This window comes from Dunckerocampus dactyliophorus, chromosome 2 (genome assembly GCF_027744805.1).
Source record: "Dunckerocampus dactyliophorus isolate RoL2022-P2 chromosome 2, RoL_Ddac_1.1, whole genome shotgun sequence".
Taxonomy (NCBI): Eukaryota; Metazoa; Chordata; class Actinopteri; order Syngnathiformes; family Syngnathidae; genus Dunckerocampus; species Dunckerocampus dactyliophorus.
The window spans coordinates 43,463,846-43,486,980 of record NC_072820.1 but is presented as its reverse complement, the minus strand read 5'-3'; the positions used below and the strand labels follow the sequence as shown (position 1 = coordinate 43,486,980).

The window sequence follows — 23,135 nt, the reverse complement described above, 5'->3', positions numbered from 1 at the left end:
ATCTAATATCATCAAGCTACACTCTATTAACTGTACTATTATTACTATTAAATACCAAAAGTGCTAAGGCAGTGATTTTATGTCATGGCATGTAAATATATGCAGTTTAACATGAGAGTGGCTAAAATGCTAACATGCTAATACTTTGTATGCTAGTATAGAAAGTGCTCAGTGCTACGGAAAATGTGGAATTATAGGAAAAGTGGAAATTTTTTGGAATGTGGAAAATTGTTAGCTTGCATGACCCGAATGAGCTAAATGTTCACTTAAACGGCAAGCGTGACATTAGACATAGATAGAGGCAGCACCAAGTGGGTTTGTCCACTGCTGCGATATGTCAACGTCGCCGCCATATTGGATGGGTCAAGGCTGCGCTGTAAATGAATACAAGTCAATGTACTTACTTTCATAAAGCGCCTTTCTACCAATAAATGTAAGTTAATTCCTCTCATTTATACATTCACACGCCCTCTAATATACTTGGGAAACCGAAAAACAATCCCAGTCACGTTGTACAAAAACAAAAACAATCAAATTTTTGGTGCCTAACGTTTTCCCAAGTGTACTATTGCGGGCTATTTTGGGGACCTATACCCCACGATAAACGACGGGACACTGTAGTCTCATTTTGGTTACATTCTGTGGACAATTTATGTGACCAGTTGAAGTTTAAGGTGTTTTGCCAATGTAGCCACCAGGGGGCAGTGTTTTCATAGCGGTTGCCGTTTCCTTCTTCAGAACCACATAAGCATAAACTGCATGAACACCCAGTTGCACATCATGCTTGTAACATTATTTATTATTTCTATTTAAATGTCGCAATAGAGAAACTTATTTTAATTAGTAAAAAATAAATAAATAAAAGAACACATTGCTGCAGGACTTAGTTATATGTGTAAAGCAATTTGGACTTTGTATTTCAGAAAAGAAAGACAAATGGGACAGTTTATTTTGCTTAAAAATACTTTTATTTGTTGTTTTTAAACTAGTGCAAATACATGCAAAAAGAAAACCCTGTAAGCAGGCCTCACAAAGCCTGAAAGTGTCCACCATCCAAAGAAACAACTGTACACTTAACCCCACGAGGTTCTGAACGTCGCCTCACACCATTTGCTCTCCTCATTGACCCAAATGTACTGAGCCGAGCCCCAGCAGACACGTACAGTACAGCAGCATGTGCTAAGGGCCAAGTGATGCACACCACTTACACCACCTACGTCCATTTAGCCACATTCATTATTGACGAATACAAAACCACTCAGTCAAATCTGAGCTCATTTAAAGATTCTCTCTGCTGTTCGCCACATAAAAGATTCATCCCTTTTTCGGGAATAATACTTGGGTCATGTCGCTCACGGCCGACGCATTGATTGATCCAGTGAGAATGAAGTAACTAACAGGTAGAAATGAATAATATGCATTCTGGATCATCTGAAAAATGGTAATGTCGATATTTTCATCATTTTTTTGTGTTGTTGCCTCCCACTCGTTTTGCCTTGTGTTTCCTCCTCAGATATCCCGATTTCCGGTGATGGCTGGAACAACGAGGCACACCAACAGAAAGACGCCGAATTATTACTAGTTACTTCTTGACTTCTCTCAAACCATACTTTCAGAATTACCATTTTTGCTCCTGTCGTCCACAGTATGGTAAAGACTTCGCACTTCCTTTAGTGTGTCTTCCTGCATTTACCTTGTTGTTCCATCCCAGCCCGTTCATTTTCATTCCTACTAATTTTGCCGTAAGTCATTTGGGTCAAACGCTTTGTAAAAACAGATTGGGAAAGGCCCTTTTTTTGTTCCTGCATGGGTAGTTAGATGGGTTTAGTGTGTAAGAACCCACACAGAGTGCTGATCTCAACCCCATCAGACACCTTTGGAATGAGCGATAGATGATAAGTCCGGCCCTCTGTCCGTTCTTCAAAGCATAGTGCAAACAGTCATTGATTCCAGTCCGATTCCATTGACTTCCAGTAAGTGTTACAACCAAGTGTCCCAATACTTGTGTCCATACATGCCATTTTTCCACAGCATTGGTTGGCTCAGCTCTACTCGTCGCATTGAACACATCAGCTAGAACCAGACACATTATTTTGTTTTTTGATATGAGGGCAGCAACAAAAACTGGGCGTTGAGGCAAAGTGGAGACTGTGGAGTGAACACTGAAACATTCCGTGTTAGGGTACAGCGACCTTAGTTATTTGTCATTTCTAGCCATGTATCCTGTAATGACCAATGACTACAATGTGCTCAACCAATGCACAACCAGCAGTGGTTGGCTGACCAGCCACTAGAAATAATAATGCTAAGGGAAAAGCCAAGCTGTTACTTTGGCCACCAGTGTACTGTATTTGAAGTCTTACCAAAAATGTCCTTCATTAATTGTGTCTCAATAAATGACTGAGGATATCTTCCTATCTGATATCCTCACTGCCATCCAAAATCCTGCCCCGCCATTTGATAAAAGCGCTGGTTGTGCGGCCTGTAAAAATCCCTCAATGTCTGCATCAGCTCTGGGTCCATGGAGGCATGCGTCCTCCCTTTGGTCTTCCCCAGGCAGTGAGGTTTACTACTCCCCTCTGGCTTCTTCAGGCAGGGGAAGCCTTTAGTTTTGTTGAAGTAAAAGTGTTTGTCTGTGATGATCCTCTGGAGGCCCAGAAAGTCCTGGACTTTCCCCACTTCCCCAGCTGGGTCAGAGATGAGCCTTTCCCCGCTGACCAGATGGACCTGACTCCGGGGGAACCAGGCCAGCCAGCGCTCCAGGTGCTGGGCGTACAAGCCAATCCATAGAGGACTCCACTGAGTGTCAATCTGACCTGAAACACAGATACAGTCATCTAAATTGTCATGAAAGGGAGACATTTTTAGGCATTGTGAATGTAATAATATAATATAAGTACTTAATATTAATACATGAGCTTTGGGTAGTAACTGAAAGGACAAGATTGCGGTTACAAGCAGCCGAAATTAGTTTTCTCCGTAGGGTGGCTGGAGTCTCCCTGAGAGATAATTAATTCGGGAGGAACTCGGAGTAGAACCACTGCTCCTCCGCACTGAGAGGAGCCAGATGAGGTGGCTTGGGCATCTGGTCAGGATGCCTCCCGGATGTCTCCCAGGGGAGGCATTCAGGGAACGTCCAACCAGTAGGAGGCCTCCAGGAAGACGCAGGACACATTGGAGAGACTATGTCTCTCAACTGGCCTGGGAACGCCTCAGGAGCCAGAGGAGCTGGATGAAGCAGCTGGTGAGAGGGAAGTCTGAACTTGGAACACCAGGCCAGAAAGGGCCCCCCGATGGCTGACAAACTTTGAATCACAAAGGTGGAGTTTGTAGCAGACAACAACCTAAAGGGACCCCATTCCCACTTCTCCCACTTTCGCTCTAAGTAGTGCAAATATTGGGTTCTTAAGAATTATCATTTCAGATTGCTCATTTTGAATATCTAAGACTTAATGTGCACTATTTCCAATGTTTTTGTTAGTGTTAGATTATTATGTAAACGTGATGAACACTGTTTGGAAGGTGATCCCTCTGAGACTCTAGAAGTGGCTCTGCTGACCAGTGGTGTGGTTCTTGAAGGCGAGGTTCTTGAAAGAAGGTATGTCAGGTGTCTTGGAAATGATCTGCGTGTAGTCAGATATAGCTCGGGTCACAGGGTCCCGCACAACCACAATCAGCTTCACGTCTTGTGACATCGCATGGACTCGTGCTGGTGTTTCCACGGTGACAAAGTAGCGAGGCGTCTTCTCCATTACGATCTGGCCATCCAGTGCCTTGGGCATCATACTCCTGCAAGTACAAGAAATGTTGTTAAAGTACAGAAACATCTAAAGAAAAGAAAGCTCACATGTTTCTATAGCCTTTTTATAAGGCAAGGAACCAAGCAACTTCAACTTAAGCTGAAATGAACGCCACATGCTTCCTTATATGGCTGTAGAGCAAACAAAAAAGGTAATGACAGTAGTGAAAATGTTTGATTTTAAAAAGATATAGCCAAAGATCTATTAATCCATCAATTGTCTTGTGCTTGTCTTCTAAGTCGCGGGTCCCTCTCAGATGACCAAGCAAGAAAGGATCTAAAAAAGTTTGTCTGCTTGTATCCGTAATCTTGTACCTCCGATCACTACCCAAAGCTTGTGACCGTAAGTCAGGGTATGAACGTAAATCGACCGCTAAATTAAGAGCTTTGCCTTCTGCCTCAGCTCTCTCTTCACCACAACAAGCCAGTATAGCGACCGCATAACTGCAGATACTGCACCGATCTACTTGTTGATGTCAGAATCCATCTTACCCTCACTTGTCAACAAGACCCCGAGATACTTGAACTCCTCCATCTGAGGCAAGATTTCTCCCAAACCAGAGGGTTCATGGACCCTTTTTCCGAGAGAACCATGGCCTCAGATTTAGAGGTGCTGAGTCCCATCTTGGAGCCTTCACACTCCAATACTGAAGGTCACAGAAGAGACGGGATCCTAAGGCCATCAAACTGGGCATCTCCAATGCCTTGGCTGTCCATAAAAATAATTAACAGCACCGGTGACAGAGGCAGCTTTGGTGGAAGCTTACTGCCTCCCTGTTTGTATTTGTACTTTATTTATCCCACAGCGGGGAAATTCACTTGTTACAGCAGCAAGCAAGATACGCAAGTAAAGAGTACAGTGTTAAGAATGCATATTGGCTACAACATGGTTCAGGTGGTGCAGGTGTTGTAGAAGCCTGACAGCGGTCGGTATGAAGGACCTGCGGAACCTCTCCTTCTTACACCGTGGGTGTAACAGTCTGCTGCTGAAGGAGCTGCCCAGGGAAACAACAGTGTCATGTAGCGGGTGAGAGGTGTTGTCCATGATGGATGTCAGCTTAGCCAACATCCTTCTCTCCCCCACTTCCTCCACGGAGTCCAGAGGACCGTCCAGTACAGAGCTCGCTCTCCTGATCAGTCTATTGATCCTGCTCCTGTCCCTGTCCATGCTGCCCCCTCTCCAGCAGCCTACAGCATAGAAGATGGCTGAGGCCACCACAGAGTCATAAAAGGTCCGTAAAAGAGTCCTGCACACACCAAAGGACCTCAGTCTCCTCAGCAGGTGGAGGCGACTCTGGCCCTTCTTGTAGAGGGCGTGGGTGTTGACGGACCAGTCCAGTTTGTTGGTAAGGTGAACACCCAGGAATTTGTAGCTGTCTACCAACTCTATGTCCGCTCCCTGGATGTTCACCGGTGTGAAGAGAGATGTTTTCCTCTGGAAGTTAATGATCATCTCCTTTGTCTTGCTGGTGTTGAGTTGTAGCTGGTTAAGCTCACTCCAGCTGACAAAGTCACTGATGACCGTCCTGTATTCCAGATCATTCCCCTCTGAAACACAACCCACAATGGCTGTGTCATCGGAGAACTTCTGGATGTGACACTGTGTGGAGTTGTGTGTGAAGCTCGAGGTGTAGAGGGTGGAGAGGAAGGGGGAGAGCACCGTACCCTGAGGGGCCGTACCCTGTTGTACCGTACCCCAGTTGTGACTGTTTGACTTACTGCTGACCATGCGAACTAAGCCCGATTATACAACGATCGGATGGCCCATAGTAGCGGACCGCTATAAACGTCTGCCACCGTTCTACCTCAGTGAGTCGAGTTGCCATTTTACAGCGGCGGAAAATTGGGCAGAAGAACAACAAAAGAAAGAAGAATAAAAAACAAACGCAGCAATATTGCAGACTCGTGCGGCAAAGTTAAATGGAAAGATGCGTCAGCATAGCTGTCTCACAAAAATAACGCACACTAGCTGCACGGTGGTCTAGTGGTTAGCATGTTGGCCACACAGTCACAGTCAGGAGATTGGGAAGACCTGGGTTCGAATCTCCGTTGGGCATTTCTGTGTGGAGTATGTTCTCCGTTTTCTCCGGGTACTCCGGTTTCCTCCCACATTCCAAAAACATGCATGTTAGGTCAATTGGTGACTCTAAATTGTCCATAGGTATGAATGTGAGTGTGAATGGTTGTTTGTCTATATGTGCCCTGTGATTGGCTGGTGACCAGTCCAGGGTGTACCCCGCCTCTCGCCCGAACTCAGCTGTTAGTCAGCGACCCTAAAGAGGAGAAGCAGCATAGAAAATGGATGGATAGTTCATCACCACGCTTGCGGAGAGAAAACTGCCCAGTAAGTGAGTGGTTCTGATATGAAGTGTAATTGCATCCTGTAAATTGATTTGCAGCGGAAGTCATTATTGATGTGCTGTTTGCAAAAAACTCACACAATTTCTGCTACACAGACAATACTGACGAAGTACAGGAACTTTGGAAATCCAATGACAATTGTTACCTTTCGTGTCCGCCGCCATCACACTCGATAATTAGCGCTTCTAATTTGTTTCTAACACACACCAGCTGCACAGCAAGAAGCTAGGCTATATTTATGAGGCCAATTTACTCCGCGTGAATAAAACGTTATTAAGTTAATTATGTATTGGTATACAAAAATCATGTAGTGTCCAATCATCACAATTCTTATCACTAACACGTACTTCAGTGAGTACAAGGTTTTATTTGCCGCCCTTTTTCGTAAACATTGTACAATTCTCTTTTTTTTTTTTTACAATGTTGCGGGGATTGAACGCTGCAAAAATCAAGCAAGGTTTGAGTGCACCTCAACTTTATATTTCGACTCTGTTGTCAGGTGTTTAGTCAGCAGGTTCAGAGAAAGTGTCATACACGTCACCTAACATATGAAACGACTGTATACCATACCATACAATAATACAATATAACTTTACTACTTTGAAAACAAACAGGAAAAGAGACTTTCATTAGTTTCAGAAACAACAGAGCGATTCTATTCATGTTCTGATAACATTTATTCTTGTTGTACACACATTAGTGTTAAAAGCACCATGATGTTTAAACACTGCTGTAGTAAAGTTTCTTCTTGTATACAGTATATCCATGCCATGATTAACTCTTGGCTCTGAAGCACATAAGTGTCTCACTGAAAATGTGTTACTAATTGATAGTGTTATTAACTTATTACGCGGCAGCCATACAAACAAACATAGGAGTAATTGACTTGATGTCTTACTATGTGTTTGGACGGCAGATGGAACTCATTTAGAGATAAATGATTTAAGAGGGCCCACAGGACCAGATGGAGACTCGGGGACATCTGCTGACACACCTGCCTCACACCTCACCGACTGACCAAAAACAAACAACAAAGCGGCATGGTTATACACTGGATCGGTATTGCATGTTGTAGCTCATTTAACGACATGACGTACAGTGTCATCATAGCCAAATCCAACTGTATCTAATGAAATGTATCCCATGTCAGGTTGCTGACAAATGTATACTGTTGTGACTGACTTGATGATGATAGAGTGCTTTTAATCGATTACCCTTAGTGTTGCTGGATTCCTTTTATTGAGCTACTAGATAATGCAGCTGTAAAATGCCCATGATTACTCGCATTTACTATTATTATTAAAGGGGCGGGGGGGAAATCCAAACTTACATGGTCCTGTGTGAAAAAGTGATTGCCCCCTAAACCTAATAACTGGTTGGGCCACCCTTAGCAGCAACAACTGCAATCAAGCATTTGTGATAACTTGCAATGAGTCTCTTACAGCGCTGTGGAGGAATTTTGGCCCACTCGTCTTTGCTGAATTGTTGTCATTCAGCCACTTTAGAAGGTTTTTGAGCATGAACCATCTTTTTAAGGTCATGCCACAGCATCTCAATAGGATTCAGGTCAGGACTTTGACTAGGCCAATCCAAAGTCTTTTCTTCAGCCATTCAGAGGTGGACTTGCTGGTGTGTTTTGGATCATTGTCCTGCTGCAGAACCCAAGTTGGTTTCAGCTTGAGGTCACCAACAGATGACAGGACATTCTCCTTTAAGATTTTTTGGTAGACAGCAGAATTCATGGTTCCATTTATCACAGCAAGACTTCCAGGTCCTGAAGCAGCAAAACATCCCCAGACCATCACACTACCACCACCATATTTTACTGTTGGTATGATGTTCTTTTTTTGACGTTACTTTTACGACAGATGTAATGGGACACACACCTTCCAAAAAGTTCAGCTTTTGTCGCAGACCACAGAGTATTTTCCCAAAGGTCTTGGGGGATCATCAAGATGTCTTCTGGCAAAATTGAGGCGAGCCTTAAAGTTATTTTTGGTCAGAAGTGGTTTTCATCTTCATTTTTTTTGTTTTTGCCCAGTGTCTTTCTTATGGTGGAGTCATGAACACTGACCTAAACTGAGGCAAGTGAGGCCTGCAGCTCTTTGGATGTTGTTGTGGGGTCTTTTGTGACCTCTTGGATGAGTTGTTGCTGCGCTTTTGGGGGTAATTTTGGTTGGCCGGCCCCTCATTGCTGTGATTGGAGTCCCAAAGATTTAGAAATGGCTTTATAACCTTTTTCAGACTGATGTATCTCAGTTAATCTCAGTTAAGTTATGTTTTAACAGAGGGGCAATCACTTTTTCACACAGGGCCATTTAGGTTTGGAATATTTCGTCTCCCTTTATCATAAAAGTTTCATATAAAATCTGCATTTTGTGTTCAGTTGTGTTGTCATTGACTAATATTTAAATTTGTTTGATAATCTGAAACATTTAAGTGTGGCAAACATGCAAAAAAATAAGAACTCAGGAAGGGGGCAAACACTTTTTCCCAACACACACGTATCAATATGGTATATCAATACGCTTCCAAGTCATAGGCATTTCTTGATCTCTAAAAATGAATTTGATTTAAGATTTGCACCCGTGCAACAGTACACCATGACTTGGATATTTTTGCTTACTCTTACTTACAGTATGTGTGGATTCTCATGAATAATAAATCGAAGGAATCCATATCAGGATGAAAAAGTGCAAATAAGTCACACAGTGCCAGACAAACAAAACGCACATAGCTGAGGTCTATTTTGCAAGGTCCAGACCTCATTTTCAATTTATTTAGTTTATTTTGAATAAAACATTATTGGTGGTGCCAGAGCCAGTCATGAGTTAGTTTAATGGATATGTATGGATCCCAAAAGAGGAAGAGACATTGGGGAGGCCAGGATGCTGTGTCTGTCCTCTGCTATTGGCATTGGTTTCATATGTGCTTGCAACTCAATACTCCATCAATACAGTCACCTCAGAGCTGTCTGCCTTTTATGAATCTGACACATAAACACATGCAGTGAACACATTTGATCTGATCAGTATGAGACACTTAGTCTGCAGACTTCCTCTGTACCGCCAATAGCATGAGCAGGTGGAGCCACAGAGTCTACACACACACACACACACACACACACACTCACTGTCCATGCATTGGCACAAACCAAAAATAAAGTGATTGTGCTTAGTCAGTGATTTTGCTATCAGTCTTCTTGCTTTTGGGCTATTGTCGTCTTAGATCTGACACCGTACACCCTGGTGTACATGAGTGCGTGCTCGAGTGTTCGAAATGAAAGGTGACTGGGTGACTGATGATGGGAGTGGATGCAGACACACCCCCATTAGCAAGGTGTCTGTAAATAGACAGGAGCCTGGAGACCCTCTCCCCCATCAAGAACAACATGTCAATCAGTCATGAGGTTTGCATAAACATACTAATTGGCAGACCCCCCCAAAAAAAACAACCTATTCACTTTTATAATAATTAAAACATATGCTTCTATTCCAAAATGCAGCTTTGTTTTTTTGGGGGGGGATATGTTAAAGCAATAAGAGCACGAGCAAAGATGAAGAATATACACATGACGTTGCATGATGTTCGACTCCAGCGTTAGTATACATGTTGTTACCGCATGTGGTTTGTGGTGGACTTGTGTTCAACCTCAAGAGTGTGGATTGTACGTGATAAATAAACGAGTGTTTGTCTAAAAACGGAAAAACGTCCATTCATGCTGTGCAACGAGACAGGAACATGGCCTATAACCCCTCTCATTTACTTCAATGGGACCACTGTGCCATTTTCATGCTCAGTGAGACATGATGTGGTGAAATACAATCCTCATCCAATCCCATGAATGAATGCAGGCCGTATTTGTGCAGTTTAATTATTGACAAAAGACAAAGTGACCATGATCTCCGTTCTGTTTTACAAAATCCCATCTATCTGGCAACAGCGGAAGACAGACTGAGCAAGGTTGGAGGGGGTACTTCACTGCTCATTATGAGGGAAGAGAAGGGGGAGAGCTGCCTGGAAGACAGTCGGTACTCAGCGGGATTGTTTTGCAATTCATGAGAAAGTTTTGCAGCAATAACTTTTTTCTGCTTTTGAAAGTTCTCCATCCATGTTTAAAACCGGTTCACTGCCTTTGATTTAAAACATCTCGCATGCAGAGTCCATGGAAGCAGTTCTCGTGACGCTTTGAATGGTGCTACTCCACCATGTCTTCGCCTTGTACAGACCAGTTAAGAATACATGGTGGTGACTGATAAATATGCAGATTCTCCTTGAAACAAGGTCCCAGAAATGTTTGTATGTCAATTTTTATTGGGATTATATCACATCTTATCTTTAGAATATGCAAAGTGTGGTCTCGGACTTTTTCACGTGATTTGGACATTTACGCATGTAAGTGTTTGCGGTTTGAATTTTCTTAAAAATGTTTTTTTCTGTGCCCTGCGATTGGGTGTACCCGACCTGTCGCCCAAAGTCAGCTGGGACAGGCTCCAGCATACCCCGCGACCCTAATGAGGAGAAGCGGCACTGAAAATGGATGGATGGATGTTTTTTACTGGCATTCATTATGTAGATGTATAGTATTGGTTTAGTAATGACTATCCATCATTATTATTAATATAGCAATTGCTAGGACCGTCCCTTTTAAAGGGCAAGGCCCACCCACATTCGTTTAATCTAACAGCTGTCAGAAAAAGGCTATGAGTCTGAGTCAAGTTTTACAGTTCAATATTAAAAAGGAATAGATACAAGGAATTGTAATGCCAGCGCTGGAGAGAAGGTCAGCCAACCAACCGAGATATTGGGTGGTCCAAACGCTCTCTGAAGTGAAACTGAGTTCCTCTTCCTCATAGGGCTATTTGTTGGTATATTGGCCTAATCTGATTTCAGCCAAATCTTGGATAGAGGGCTGAGCGTCCCAGTCAGGAGATAGGAAAGATGACCCATAATAAATCTGTGTGTATGTGTGTGAAGCTAATTAAAAAAGAACAGCGTGCTTTTGTTCCCAGAGACGTCTTTTTGTGTATTATTTCTTTGTTGCAGATAAGACCTTTTCGCAGATCTACTCCTACAACAGATTTTCTTTTCTCATTAAATTTAGTGGGTGCGTCTTAAATTCAGGTGTGCTCAATAGTCTAGAAATTACAGCCAGTGGCGGTTCTGGCTTGATTGACGCCCTGGCCGGAACGATGCTATGGCACACATGGGAAATGACGTTACATGGGATGTTTTTTCTTAGCCCTCGCGGCGCCCCAAGGAGAATGCCGCCCTCGGCAATTGCCCATGTGGCCCATAGCTAGAACCGCCACTGACTACAGTAGTTCTGTACGCATGGTAGACGTATACATCGGTACACTGTGAATGGATTACAGTTAACTCACCCCTTCCCCAAATCCTAAGTACACAGAGAACAATGGTCAATGGAGTGTTGTCTGACCCTGTCTGTAGTTCTACTGGTTCACCACAAGGGGTGTGTCCTGTCACCTTTACGCTTCATATAGTATACCAGCATGACGCAGAGCCAATATGAAAACAGGTTCATACTGAAATATACAGACGGCTTCGTAATGGTGAGCCTGCTCCAGGATGGGGAAAATAGCCTTGGACCAATTGTACAGGATTTTGTGAAATGGTGTGAGGACTCAAAAGACACGGCATTTGATTTTCGGAAACAAAGCCACAGCGTTGACCAAGTCTCTATACAGGGGGAGACTGTGGAGCAGGTAGCACAGTACAAATACCTGGGCACAATAAAGTCTGGTGCTTGTGTGTCTCACCGAACATTACAGTAACATTACTGACACCTACTGACCAGTGTAGAATATTACATATCATGTCTTTGAATGCATCTTCTGAATGCCTTAAATGTGTATTTTAGTTTTATTTAGCAATTTTTATGCTTGAAAATGCTTAATTTTTATAACAACACATAACATATTTTTTGTAATTAATATATTTTGAAAAAACGTGATAGAGCAAAGCCGTGAAATTTGAAGCGTGATGTTGGGAGTGATGACTGTACATCCAAGCTATACAGGTACATCTATTATACCAAGAACATCTACAAAGACCTTTAGATTAGTAATTTGGATTATTACACACGCTATATGATGACATCACATCCTGTAGGCATTTTTTTTCTTGACACCGCCTGATCTGGTTGAATTGATTTGTCTCCTTGCATGCAAGTTTTTATTAAATTACCTCTCATTATGCTCAAAGACCGTGTCTTGTCTCTTATCTATTTGGATGCCATCAGAAACATTTCACTTAACAGTATTAGAAAGTACTTTAATTAAGTAAAGTAAGTAAAAAGTAGCTTACCAGCAATATGCCAAGGTTCCCACACCAACCTAAAAGCAACATTCTACGACCAGCAGACGCTATCTTTCTCCTGCCATTACTTCATGTATACAGGGTACTTATAAAATCATGTATAAAATGAGATCACAAACATTCATACTTGACATCGCATGTTTTACGTTTATGCTTGAAAACCGAATTCTCTTAAAAATACAAGCTTTCCTCATTTTTTTCTAATATTAAAACTTTTTTTCATAAAAGGTTGTGACTTCATTCCTGTAGTATCAATACTACATTTTCCTGTTCCCCCCATACTCTTTTGTAAGAACCATCTGGCAACATGTGATAGTGAAATCCCTTAGCCAAAAAAATCGGACTAAATTAACTGGCAGTTTCCAAGCCTATTTTGGCGACATGCTTCCACTTACATTCACTTTTGAGAGTAAGATCAAACATCCAGTATGATGAACACAGGGATTAGCTCGCCGCTTATCATAAGCCTCTGTTTGCCTTTGAGGAACCTCCCTTTAGTTAGCCATTTCCCAATATTTCATCCACACTCCCTGGTGGGTAATACCCCAGACCAGGCAAACCTACTGGTTATTGATCCTTATGGGGCTTAGGGTAGCTATGCCTAAGTCAGTGTCCACAAGAGTGATTGGCACAAGGAGGAGCAAATGCAAAGGGGACGGAGAATTAAACAGGGGGCTAATAACGCAGCACAGGGCCTCAGCTGGAACCAAGAGTGGCAGGTGGAAGATAGGGGAGCCAGGACCCTCTGGAGCCTCATCAGCAGCATGCTGTGTCATGCAGTGTGTGTTAGAAAATGTGAACCTGCAGTGTTCATCAGCTGGAATACGCAGCGTTGGATAGTGGGGGCCATAGGGTTCGATGTGAGCCAAGGAGGGCATAAATTGTGTTATTGATGACATATTCCAAATTTGAGGGCATAAATGTGAATGTGTATGCATGCATGAGTGTGTTATTAGGAGGCCTCTCATTGCCTCGGTACGGGGGACCATTAAGGGGTCGCTCTATTGTGGCAGTGCCCTGACCACTTCCAAGAGACATCCATCATAGAGGTGCCCAAAGTCTCAAGGGAGGGCCTTAATGAGAGCCTGCCCGCCCCACCCGTCTGGGCCTCATGGCGATCACCTCCACTGCAGGCCCAGGCCCGACCACACCTGAACCCCAGTTAATCACACAACAAACAAAACCACAAGCCAAATCCAGTATGTTTATAATAGCATGAATTGTTCCCCGCTCTGGTTTCAAATGAAAACCAAAATTATGCTGCAGATGGGTATCATTGATTCAGCATTAATTCTTCCCTGCAATTGGCAACCGCCCATTAACTACTGCAGAGCATCCAAGGTTTTGGCAGCCCTTTTTCTGTGATTTGCATGGCAATTACACGCCATTGTCGAAACACAAAAAGACAAGGAGCACCATGCGCTGTGTCATGGCAGGACAAAGGGTATGAATTGAACGGCGTCCCTTAATGAGTTCAATATGAATTGCAGATGAATCAGAGCCATCACAGCAGATAACTCCAAAATCATTGAGTCATTTTTCTGTATTCCCTTTTGTCACTGGATGTCCTTGGCTACATGCATCCCCGATTTACTTCAAACAACGTTTCTGCAGCTGTGTTAGCTTGTCACTTTCAGTAGCGGCCTGAAAAGGTTCTCATTTTGACCCCATGACACTGGGTAGAAGGAGTTGGCTTGTGCGTTATTGGTAATGTAGTGGTTCACATGACTGGCTTTCATGCAGCTGCGCGGTCTCGATTCGTGTCCACATTGTGAACCTGAACACAATAAGCTGTATGAAAAATGCAGGGATGATATGAAGTTGATTTAAGGCAGGAGGCCGTTATAAACTGCATCAAAACAACATCAAACAGAAAACCAAAGAAAGCTATTGAGTGTGTACATGGTCATATTCGATGTTTGACCCCCCCATCCGATTGCCGGAAGTGACCCAGCAATAACAGAAAGTTCAAATGTCGACATTTTATTCAGATAGCATAGCATATATTGGCCTACATTGTGTTGGTTTTAGGATTTTAATGCACAAAATCCTACTATCTGTATGTTTCCTGCTATTTGCTGTGTTTTTATATGTCAGAATGACTGCTGTGAAAAAGATCATTAAAACAACACAGCTGGTGGTGGTCTTACTTAGACTTTCTTTCTTTTTGGTCTTTTCTTTGGATCACATTGAGACCACATGAAATTGCGACCACAATGGACTGGGTCAATAATATTGATAAATCGGAGTGTTCCTCAAGAACAAAATAGAAGAAGCCCTGCGGTCTGGAGGGCCGAACTGTCCCCAGTCTGCGACAGAAACAGAAAAAAGGCGGCCTTTGCACATAAACACTCACACACATGATCCCAGCATTCCCCAGGGGTCGAGGCAGAGGTTAGAGCAGATGTGCGAGGTTGCTGTAACAGTAGTCCCCCTTTAACCCCCTTTATCTCTCCTCCTTGCAATTTTACCTCTCGCTCCATTCACTTCTGCTGGCATCCATCAGCAACAAAGCATCAGGAGTCAAATGTGAATTTTCAGTTATTTTTTAATGGACGCCTTTGGAAGAGCTGCATGCATGTAACACGACCCCTTCTCTATGAGATAATCCTGCAGCAGGATAAAGCTTCCTGCTAATTGTAACAGAAGCTGAGCTGACCAATGCAAAGCGCTCTCATGCTGGAGTCAACCCAAGGTCAGTGCGAGGAGATAGAGGTATTGATCCGAGACAACACGGTACACAGGAAACTTCCAGGCTCTCTCTCATTTATTGCAGTGCTTTTCCTGATCCAATCTCCCCTCGAACACCATTAGTGCATTGTTGTCTGGGGCACTGATCTCAATTGCCCCTCTAAATGCTCGTTGGGAGGGTTGTGTCCAACATACAGCGTATCCCAAAGTCCATTTGCCTCACCATGATTGGTTCTGAGTATTAATAAATCACTGATATAAAGTTGTGGAAACTGTATATCAATGCAATGAAAGTGCATCATTAAATAGTTCCAAGAAGTGTCATAGGTGTCATTATTGCTCTTAAGGTTAGGGTTAAGGTTGGATATGATGGTTCTATACCACTGCAAAATACAATTACCATACTACCAGCTAACAATCTTTCATGCAGCATGTGATGGCCTTCCGCAGTTTTGTGGTCAATTACACTCAACAAAAATACAAATGCAACACTTTTGTTTGTTGCCATGATGCAAGGATCTGTACACAACTCCTGGAAGCTAAAGACATCCCAATTCATGCAGGGCCATCATACTCACACATCTACAACAAACAATGGGGTTCATTGTGGTCTATTATGACACTTTCACAACATTTAAGAAACCAACAGCTGTACTTCCTCTACAGTGGAACCTTGGTTAGCGTCATTAATTTGTTCCAGATGGTCAGACTCTAACTGAAACGGACGTTAACCGAATCAATTTTGCCCATTAGAAATCACGTAAATCCAATGAACCCGTTCCAGAGAGCTAAAAATGTTAACACAAAACACGTTTTTATAGTTTTAAAATGATAGATTCTTGACGTGACTGAAAACAGGAAGGTGGTGTTGGTTGATCTCGCCGCCACATGGTGTCTTTGGGAACAGTCACGCCTTCGGTGAAGGTGAAAGTAACCTTACATTTTCATTTACATGCATTCCGAATTGTTTTATCCGCATAAAACTGCAAAAAAAAACGGGTGCTTTTTTTAAGCGTCAACCGCTGATGACATCAACGGCCGACGTAACTTCTGGTTCCGGTTGCCATTTTGTAAGCTAGCTAATAGGATGCTGACAAGGAAGGTCTTTTTGTGATTAAAAAAAAATACATGAAGAACACAGTTGGACTCACGCAGTGTATTAACAACACGACATATTGTACGCTAACCGGAGAATGAACGCAAACCGAGGCAAAAATGGTGGCGTAAACTTTCAACTTTAACCGAAACGGGGGAGGACGCTAACCGAGGTTTCACTGTACTTACTCACACTGGCTCCATAGTATGAAACAACCCTTGAAACAACCCTTTTATTTGTGTTTATTTTATTGTGTTTCACTATTCGGTTTCTTATGGAGTGCTGTAGACACATCATTAACTCCCAGTGTAAGGTGACCTGAAGTCAGAGGTCAATTGACAGGGCTGACAGTGATGTCAAGTGGCTCGACGTGCCGTGAGCCCCATCTGGCCCGCAGGGAGACGTGACAGTCTGGTGTCGCACTCGCATCACCCAGTCTTGTGGCGTTCCCCCCTTCCTTCCTTAGTCTAAACTTCTCTGTCAGTTGTCCAAACTGGAATGTTTACATCAGGGGTGTCCAAAGTGCGGCCCCGGGGCCATTTGCGGCCCGCGGCTGAAATTTTATAGCCCGCACCACAGTCTAAAAATGGAATTTAACAAGGAAAATTTATAAAAAAAAACAACAGCAGCAAAAATGGGTAAATCAATCAAAAGTCAAAATATTAAGTTGTAATCTAGCAAGAAAAAAAAAGAATAAAGTAGTAGTATGAGGAAATATTTAATTTTAGTAGCATGAAATTGAAATATTAAATAATTTTTAAAGTTTAAAACAATGAATAAAGTTGTAATTTTTGGAAACTTAGGTTGGGGGAAAATTTATAACATAGGAATAAAGCCAAAATATTAAGAGAAGAAAATATACAAGAAGAAAGTTGAACTATTTGGAATTTTGTTTTGTTTTTTAAATCAACAGCAGAAATTTTTAAGAGAGTAAAGTCAAAATATTAAGAGAAAAAAAAAGTTAAAAAAGATTTTTAAAAAATATCATGGGAATAATGTTATAATTCCAAGAAGAAAATTTACAAGAGGAAACCAAAAATGAAATAGTTGGAAAATTTAAAAAAAACACTAGAAATGGAAAAAAAAGCTGTAATTTTACGAGATTAAAGTCAAAATATTAAGAAAAAAAGCCATAATCGAATGAAGAACAAAACAATTTTGCAAGAGTAAACTCGTATTATTATGGAAAAAACATCATTTTTAGTAGCATTTCACCTATATATTATATTACAAAGGTGAAATGCAGTTTTTTCTTGAGCTACATGTACAGTATGTGTTGGTTTACAAAATATCAAAGTGGCCCTTGCGTCATTTTTCAGTATGTGGCCCTCGCTGGAATAAGTTTGGACACCCCTGGTTTACATCATGTGTGTGAATGGACAGTTATGCACTGCACCAAATAAATGTGATGTGGTTACATTGACCCACAGAGTACAATCGATCACTGGAATCTATTCAGCTGTATATCTATTCTGTATGCCGTATTGTTTAAACAAAAGTTCAGACCTGCTTGGCTCTTGAAAAGTATTCTATAGCGCCCATTGGAAAAAGGGTGTCCCTAACATCTGGACAAATAATATACATACATTATACAAGAAGGTTTCATTAAATGAACAATTCATTCATAGATAAATAATTATTGTAAATTTGTAAAAATTTGGAAAAATTACAATGAATTTTACTGAAGAAAAAAATTAATTGGTACAAATGTACAGCATTATATATAATAATATATTAAAAAGAATTAATTAAAAATAAGAAAATATTCATATTATATTGATATTTATATCACAGTATATATAGTATTCCATTTATTGTTTATTGTTGTATAATATATGTCTTTTTGCTAAGGGGTCCAGACTTTAGGGACATGCTGTATCATAAAAGGGGCTTCATATACATTTTTAAAGTGTCTATGTCAGGCATGTCCAAAGTCCTGCTCAAGGGCCATTTGTTCCTTGCAGCTTGCTTTTTATTGGCCCATGGCATATTCTGCACACAAAATTAAACACACCCCCAGCTCAGAACGATTACAAACTATTTGATTTGTCCCTTACAACAGGGGTTGTAAAAGTTTTTAGGACCACAGACGCCATTTTCCAAGGACCCCTTTATAATCCTCATGGCAATTGAGAGAAAATGCCATTTGTATCAGAAGTCATCGGTCATTTGTCATTTGTATCTCAAACATTTCAAGTATCGTGAAAGATTGTGAAATGTAACTGCGCAGGGTCGATTGCAATACAGTCGTCTATGCTGCGCACGTGCATGTGTGCGCGTGTTTGTGCATGTGTGCACCACAACCTCGCAGGTGCCATTGGGGGAGGCGGGGCGCCCCCCTAGTATAACGGTCGGGAAAAAACTGGTGTCCGTGTCAGGCTATGGTGTCGCTGACATGCCAAAGACGCTCCCAGCATTGAGCCAATGCCAATATTGAACCTCAGTAATATGCTGTAAACTGGTTAGTATTTCACGGTACAATCCAGATTTGGGTACAGTTTTAATCTGCCATATTGGGCTCATATTTCTGGGACTTTAGGTGCAGTCGTTACACAATATGCACGTTTTTTACAGAAGCATTTCTGCCTACGTTATAATGATTGACAGATTCCGCCTTTCCCCTGTTGTTCCTGTGTGCGTGAGTTCTGAGTATTGAAGTTTTGAACATGCTGAGAACAGAGCCACATGACAACAGCAACATCTGGCTCCGGCTCCGGAGATGATTACTCTGCAGCTCTGTGAGGACTCATCCTGCAGACCTTGCTCTCACCCCGGTTCACGCAGACACACAGACACGTACACAAACACATACCACGCGCACATCGGTGTAGCCAGATGGCACAGTCTCTTTGACTGTCATCTAAGCCTCTACGGAATACTTGTAGGGATATGTTTTGGTATGCAAACACAACGAAAGGAAAGCTGGAGGCTGCTAATTGGTGCAGTAGAGGGTGATGATGCAAACCACAAAAGCCAGTTATCATTTAACCCGGGAGACTTCCTAATACAGTATTTCATTGTCCCTTAGTGTTTTGCATGAGTATATGAGGATTTGAAATCAGCAAAGTAATCCCACTAGGAGGTAAAATAGCAACACCAGACAATTAAAAACACTTTCAACTTGCTTTTCTCTGCTTGTGAGATAGGAAAAGCTTTCTGTGCGTTCTAAATATTGAAAAACTGCCAGCACGAGGCAGCTAATAATGCAATGTAATGGGATTCACCTATTCCGCCCATAAAGCCTTCTATTAAAGCACCTTTAAAAACTCTCCAACAAGGTTTTATGGTTTTACAGACATGCTGTGGCCATGCAGTAACAGGTACATTCATGATAACATGTAATACTTCTGTACTTTGGTCATTCTAAGCATTACCACAGATTCCTTTCTCGGCGCATGGATTTCACACAGCCCATAGCAACGAATGCTACTTCCGTCAACAACAGCAACCAGCATCCAGTGCTTCTTCAGTCTTTCTGGATGATTAGTTGGTAGAGTGTGGAATCTCAAAGTTGACCAACTTTTCAGCTTATTGCCACAAGCTTCTTCCGTGAGGCATGAATTACAACCTAGCATGAACTTTTCCAAACTCACAGGAGATGCAGCAGCTCTTGGTCGTGGCGTGAGGCGCTGTGTCACTACACCTGAAAAGTAGTTCTTCGGTGTTAGCTCCTACAGTAACAATGTCGGTGTATCTTGGTTAATATGCAGGGGTCACGTTATGTAAATGGAACATTGTTGATGTTTTTAAATGGCTTTATAGGCGGAATAGGTGCTTCTCATTGCATGCATTGTTAGCTGCCTCGTGCTAGCTGTTTTTCTCTCTTTAGAACGCACAGAAAAGGGAAAGACGTGTATTCATGTCTCACATAAGGATTGTGGATTCAAGTCTGTATATGTTCGAGGATGTGTCAGAAGCAGATCATTCTGGACCTGCACCATAACAAAGCATAATAAAAGTATCTTGGGGTGAATTTAGTTATGAATTTGCACAACGCACACTGCAGCGCAAAACTTTTAGATATGTGAATGAACCGACTGTTGCGTGATGCGACGAACAAACGCAATGTAGTCTATAGGGTGCACAAATTAAAACGTATGCCTGTATCGCCGGGGTGTCCAGTTACAATATCTTTAACAAGTTCATTTATTTCAACATTTCGATGGTCTATTGAGCCACTACACACAGAGCGAAATACTTCAAAACTGTGTTTCTTCATTTCTTAATCATTGAACTCATCCGGCGTCTCATAAAATGTCAAAATTTGTGAAAAAAATTACTGGTTGACGCTCAAATCAGCAAATGAGCCCGAACCAAACGTCTGAAATTCAATAACCTTTGTACAATAATTAAATCTATTGACATGCACCCGTGTACAAAAATGGCAAAGTGTATTCTGATTAACATTATTACTTTTTCTTATTAAGTTCCAAATTGCTGCTGTGTTTTCTTGTTTCATTTTATACTTATATGTATTTAGCACTTTGGACACCCTTGCTGTGTATTATTAACTTCTAAACAGTTATTGCATGCTACACAACTTTAATATAGTGTCAGGAAAGGTCACATGAACCATTCTATGTTCCTTACATTCTTGCGTGGTGTTACTTAGCATTCCACGATATCCACTGAGATGGCATAAAGTCAGTCATAGATATGCGACTTGCGTGAAGAGGGGCATTATCAGCTGAAAGTGCATTCAACCAGCATGTAAGTCAGCTGTGATGGAAATAAATATATACCTGTACCAGTCCAGTCCTCGTGCGTAATGCCGATCAAAGAAGTGCGGTTCGGACCCGAGGGCTCGGATGTCCGGGTGCAGCCGCAGAAACTCCAGCAAAGCTCTGGTTCCTCCTTTCTTAACCCCAATGATCAGAGCATGGGGTAACCTCCGACTGGCTGTCCATTCCTTCCCCGAGATGTTCGTCTCTAGCCCGGCATGATCGGTGACAGCACCCTCGCCAACTGACCCTTCTCTGGAAGCCCCGGTTCCGTTCCTCTCGTACAGCCTTAGGGGCGTGAGGAACCAGGGAGTGGGTCGCTTGAAGTCAGAGTTTTCTACCACACCAGACTGGCAGCAACCAGTGAGGAGATAAACCAGCGAGAAGCAGAGGATGCTCAAAGAGGACGCGAGGGTGAGCCGGTGGAAAAGCCTCCGCAGGTCCGCGTTTGGGAGATGGTGGTGATGGTGATGGTGAAAAGCTGCCATCCCTCACAGATCCCAGTGCGATGAGAGGCCATTCTAGCACAGGTGCAGCTCACATCCCGACATATTAGAAACTCCTAGAGGGAGTCTCTTTTCGTCCTTCATAACACGTATCCGATGCGCCTTCACCCTCCTTCTCCAAACTCCGTTACAAGTCGCTCTCTCAAACTTGATTTAGTTTCTGCGTGACATGCAGGATGTGACCTCACACTGGCACCCTGGCGCACTAATATGCCTTTCTCCCTCTGTCCCCACGACGGGATTACTCTGCAACTCTCCACCATGGCTTATCTGGGGGGATTCTCTCTCTCTCTCACACACACACGCACACACACACACGCACACATACTGCCACACTAATAGACGGCATCCACGAGCAGCCTTTTCCATCTTTTAATTAAATTCTGGGTAACACTTTACAATAAGGTGCACAAAATTACAGTATGAGGATCGAACCTACCTAACCCTAACCATAACTACTCATTAGTTCCTCATTAGTTCTTCATTCGTTCCTCAGTTACTATTCTAAATGTATGTGCCTTAGTTCCTCAGTAACTACTTTAAATGTATGTACCTTAGTCATTAGTTCCTCATTAGTTCCTCATTAGTTCTGCATTAGTTCCTCAGTTACTACTCTAAATGTATGTGCCTTAGTTCCTCAGTAACTACTTTAAATGTATGTGCCTTAGTCATTAGTTCCTCATTAGTTCCTCAGTTACTACTCTAAATGTATGTCTTAGTTCCTCAGTAACTACTTTAAATGTATGTGCCTTAGTCATTAGTTCCTCATTAGTTCCTCATTAGTTCTGCATTAGTTCCTCAGTAACTACTGTATTTTTGTGTAACTTATTCTAAAGTGTGTCCAAATTCTGATATACACTCATAATTGCAAGATTAAGAGCAGTTGAAAAATTGCTAGAATTTAAATTTTGCACTGTTGGATATTAAGGATCCTGCGATTGGCTGGCGACCAGTCCAGGGTGTCGCCCGAAGTCAGCTGGGATCGGCTCCAGCATGCCCCCGCGACCCTAATGAGGAGAAGCGGTACAGAAAATGGATGGATGGATGGATAATAAGGATAAATGTCGAGCTTTCTAATGCAAAAAGAAATGGCAATGAGACACAAAAAAAATGAGTAAGCAATTTATTGCAAAGAAGCATAAAACTGAAATAGGCTGTTCATCAGCTGATGAAAAGTTTAAGACCATAGCTAAAAAAAAAAATGAATCCCCCTCTAGAATAGAAATAAAATGTTAAAAAAAAAGGAGTCAGTAATGAGTAGCTGTGCCATTAATCACCTTAGTCACCTCAAAATTGGTTGGGCATGCTTGATGCCAGTGTTTCCAGGAGGCTGTGTAGAACTGATGTCCATTTTTGTAAATGCCTCTTGCCATCCATCTCCAAATGGTCTCAACTGGAACTGGGGAACACACAGGATGGCCCAAAAGAGTGAGGTTATTTCTCTGGAAGAAGTCTTTTGTCAGGCTTTGGCGGAGCCAGAAATTTTTCTTTGGGGTGGCCAAGGTGAGACCATTACTCACATAAGGGATGGCAATAAGTTGATACCTGAAAAGTCTAGATGGCCAGTGTGCTGGCCAGAGAGTGACCAGGGGTGGCCATGGCCACCCCGTAGCTCCGCCACT

At 42.3% G+C, this 23,135-nt stretch overlaps 1 protein-coding gene across 2 annotated transcripts; it reads right to left on the bottom strand.

Moving 5' to 3' along the window:
- Window positions 1-945: 945 nt before the first annotated feature.
- Window positions 946-21,747, bottom strand: hs3st3l (heparan sulfate (glucosamine) 3-O-sulfotransferase 3-like). Of its 2 annotated transcripts, none has more exons than XM_054757170.1 (3): window positions 21,035-21,747; window positions 3,560-3,789; window positions 946-2,816 (listed from the first exon to the last, which is right to left on the bottom strand). In XM_054757170.1, the coding sequence occupies exons 1-3, from the start codon at window positions 21,493-21,495 to the stop codon at window positions 2,428-2,430; spliced, it is 1,080 nt and encodes a 359-aa protein (XP_054613145.1). In that variant the 5' UTR covers window positions 21,496-21,747; the 3' UTR covers window positions 946-2,427. The 2 variants fall into 2 exon arrangements, with proteins under 2 accessions (XP_054613145.1, XP_054613135.1); XM_054757160.1 differs by having other exon boundaries at window positions 947-2,816; window positions 21,029-21,747.
- Between the last annotated feature and the right edge of the window lie 1,388 nt (window positions 21,748-23,135).